The sequence below is a fragment of the Petaurus breviceps genome, unplaced genomic scaffold (assembly GCF_028583685.1).
Source record: "Petaurus breviceps papuanus isolate PSGF00001 unplaced genomic scaffold, PetGlider_PUasm1.0 90845, whole genome shotgun sequence".
In the NCBI taxonomy this organism is placed as follows: domain Eukaryota; kingdom Metazoa; phylum Chordata; class Mammalia; order Diprotodontia; family Petauridae; genus Petaurus; species Petaurus breviceps.
In genome coordinates this window covers 13,470,664-13,473,954 of record NW_027187359.1, presented here as the reverse complement: position 1 = coordinate 13,473,954, position 3,291 = coordinate 13,470,664, and the positions used below count along the sequence as shown (strand labels likewise).

Sequence of the window (3,291 nt, the reverse complement as noted above, 5' to 3'; positions counted from 1 at the left end):
CCTTCCTTCCTTCCTTCCTTCCTTCCTTCCTTCCTTCCTTCCTTCCTCTCTCTGTCTCTTTCTGTCTCTCTGTCTCTCTCTCTCTTTCTCTTTCACTTCCTTCTTTCCCTTCCCTCTGTCCACATAGGGTATCATACCCTTACCTGTGGGTACTCTACTCAAAGGAATGTAATTTTGATCACTGAAACCTTGCAAGACATCTTGGAGTTTGTGGGTTAGATTTCTTTCTTAAGGACCATGCTTAAACCCAAATCACTTTGGCTGTCATTGATTGGCCAACAATAGCTCCCAGGCCAAGCTCCACTTGGTCATTGTTTGGGCCCAGATTGGCTCAGAGTGAATATAAATAGCAATTGTTTTTGTTTTGGCCAGAAATCCTGAGGTTTTTTCCTCCTGGACTGATTTTTTTTGACTAGGTAAAGAGACCATTCTCTGTCTCATTTCTTACCTAGTCTTAATCACTAATTGGACATTGCATCAATCAAATTGAGACCAGTTAAAGACCTTAGTTTAAACAGGCCAAGGTGTCCCACTGCATCCAGGGCCATCTCCAGTCATCCTGATCTATACCCAGATGGCTCTGAAGGAGACAGTGTACAGACCTGCCTCACTTAAATCCAATTTGATTTCATTGCATGGCATCACCTCCCTGATGTCACAGCCCTTTTTGAGAATGAAGGATCAACAGCAACAATATGTATATACAGTCTTTGTGTGAATAAAATCCTTTGGCGGGCATTGAAGACATTCCATAATGTAGACCTGATTCTAAGGATTTCTTTAATCTTGACTCCTTCTCTTCTCTCATAACAATCCATCCATCTATGAGAGTCCCTTAAGGGTCAGCTACAGGGACACAAAGAAAAAGTAAAAATAGTCCCTGACCTTAGGGAGCAAAAATTCCAATGGGGAAAACAAGAAGATGTGCATAAATAGGCAAATACAAGATATATAATCAGTGCAACCCAACTTGTGGATTTATCCCTTATACACATCCTGTACCTAACTGACTAACTATTTTTGTCTCTGCAGAAGGAAAGGGTTCTGGATAATGGACTGGTGGATGGTCATGCCTATACTCTCACTGGAATGAGGAAGGTAGGAAAATTTATTTTGGCCTTTCTCCTCTTTCCCACTTGTGGGTTCAGCCCCAAAATCAGTTCCCTATGAACAGAAGCATCTTTGCTGATTTAGATAGATTCTCTCAAGCAGGTATGGAAGGGGCCTGGCAAGACTCTGGTGGCTACCCTGATGGACCATTTCCTCCTGTCTGGCTACCTTCTTTTGTTTTAAGACAAGACACTCCTGCTCTAGACAGAGAGCACTGAGGGGAAAGAGATTTCACTATTCTCAGCACATTCATGATGCTCTCTGGAGGCAGCAATGGTCTGAATAGTTACTTCTGAATATACTATCTGCTGGTTCAGCCCTCCCGCATCTCCTCCAGTCATGCATCAAGACAGAGCTTCATTGATAGCAAGCCAATTAACTTTACTAATCTGGGTACCCATCTCTTGAGAATGGGGCCACCTGGCCATTTTCCACTCTGCCTCTTTCTCCTTATCCTGTTCCTGACCACACCTCCAAAATCAGTATCTGTCATTCAAATTTATTATCATTCAATATCCCATAATTCCAAAGTCTCCCAGTTTCCCTAAAGTTCTGATGTTTCCTACCTTATCCCTACCATCTTGAATCTTCCACTCCATTCCATTCCCACTAAGCTAATATCCTTTAATACTAGGATCCCTCTGGAACTTATCCTGCCACCATTTTCCACTTACTCTCCATTCCATTTCCTTCCTTTTCCATGGGTCGTGTACTACACTGACCATCTCTGTTATTTGGTCAACCTTCAATTTCAGTATCTCTCTCCCATCTACAGATCCCAAGTAAAACCAGGCACTTAGAGTTCCCTGCTGACATAAAACTTTTCTTTTATTTGACTATGGACTAGCCTGTCAGACCTGGCTTGTTTTCAGCCAGATGGAGAATTTTTGAGGCTATTGGAGAGAATAGGAGATATTTCTGCCAGTCAACTGGCAGAGTGGATGGCATATGGGAACTGAAGACAGGAAGATCTGAGTTCAAATCCTGGTTTGTTAGTTCTATAACTGGAAAAATCACTTAACATCTGCCTCAGCTTTTTTTTTCACCTGTACAATAATAACATCTGTGTCAGGGTCTGGTGGAGATAAAATGAGGTAGTATTTACAAAGAATTTTGAGAACCTTAAGGTGATAAATAAATGCTAGTTTTTATTAGTGTAGAAAGAATCACAAAGTCATAAATGATTGAAGTTGGAAGGGAAATGGCACAGAATTTGAAATCAGAAGCCATGGCTCATCTATTTTGAACCTTAGGCAAGACCCATGACCTCTATGAGCTTCTATTTCCTCATTTAAAAAATGAAGATGAAAATGATATTAAATAGTATATTCTAATGGAAATAAAATGGCAGATGTAGAGTCAAAGAACATGAGTTCAAATCCCAAATCTGTCATTAACTACCTAGGTGACCTTGAGCAAGTTATCTTCTCTAGGTCTCACTTTTCCCATCTATAAAATGAGGGGGTAGTCCAGGTGGACTTGAAGGTTCCTTCTGGTTAAATCCATGATACTAGTGTTTTACCCTCTCTCTACCTACTTCTCAAGGCTATGTGTACAAATTAAATGATCTAATATATGTGAAAATGCTCTATAAACTTTCAAGTGCTACATAAATAAGCTTACTAACTCATCTTCTCCTTGTTTTGTACAGGTGACTTGCCATAATGGACCTGAATACCTAGTAAGGCTGAGAAACCCTTGGGGAAAGGTTGAATGGAAAGGAGACTGGAGTGACAGGTGAGCTTTTTTGCAGTTACAGAAGAGGCAGAGGCACAGGTTGTCATGAAGGGAAAGGGAAAATGGAGGATGCTATCACTCACAGGCAGAAGTCAGAAACGGCAGCACCTAGCTTGGCACAAACACAAAGCATCTGGACTATGAGAAATGACCCCTTAGAACCTCAGTGGGCTGGAAAATGCTGAGCTGGAGGAATCTGGGCTAAGTTACATCCCTACAATATAGCTCCTGCTGCTGAGGGCTGGCTTCTGAAGTTTGTTTCTGCATGAAGGAGAATGACAGAATTACCGTGTTTCCCCGATAATAAGACACTGTCTTATTATTTTTTTGGACAGAAAAACACCAGAGGGCTTATTTTCAGGGGAGGGCTTATTTTAATGAACATTGACAGCAATTTTAATAAACAGGTAAATGTGAACAAAAAAATGTACCTTTATTCAATAA

General features: G+C 40.9%; 1 protein-coding gene across 1 annotated transcript in view; it reads left to right on the top strand.

Moving 5' to 3' along the window:
- Positions 1 to 3,291, top strand: part of CAPN14 (calpain 14) — a 65,223-nt gene that overhangs the window by 19,239 nt on the left and 42,693 nt on the right. The window contains exons 7-8 of the mRNA XM_069071814.1: positions 1,036 to 1,098; positions 2,762 to 2,847. Coding sequence (XP_068927915.1) covers positions 1,036 to 1,098; positions 2,762 to 2,847 — 149 coding nt within the window. The remainder of the gene's footprint in view (positions 1 to 1,035; positions 1,099 to 2,761; positions 2,848 to 3,291) is intronic.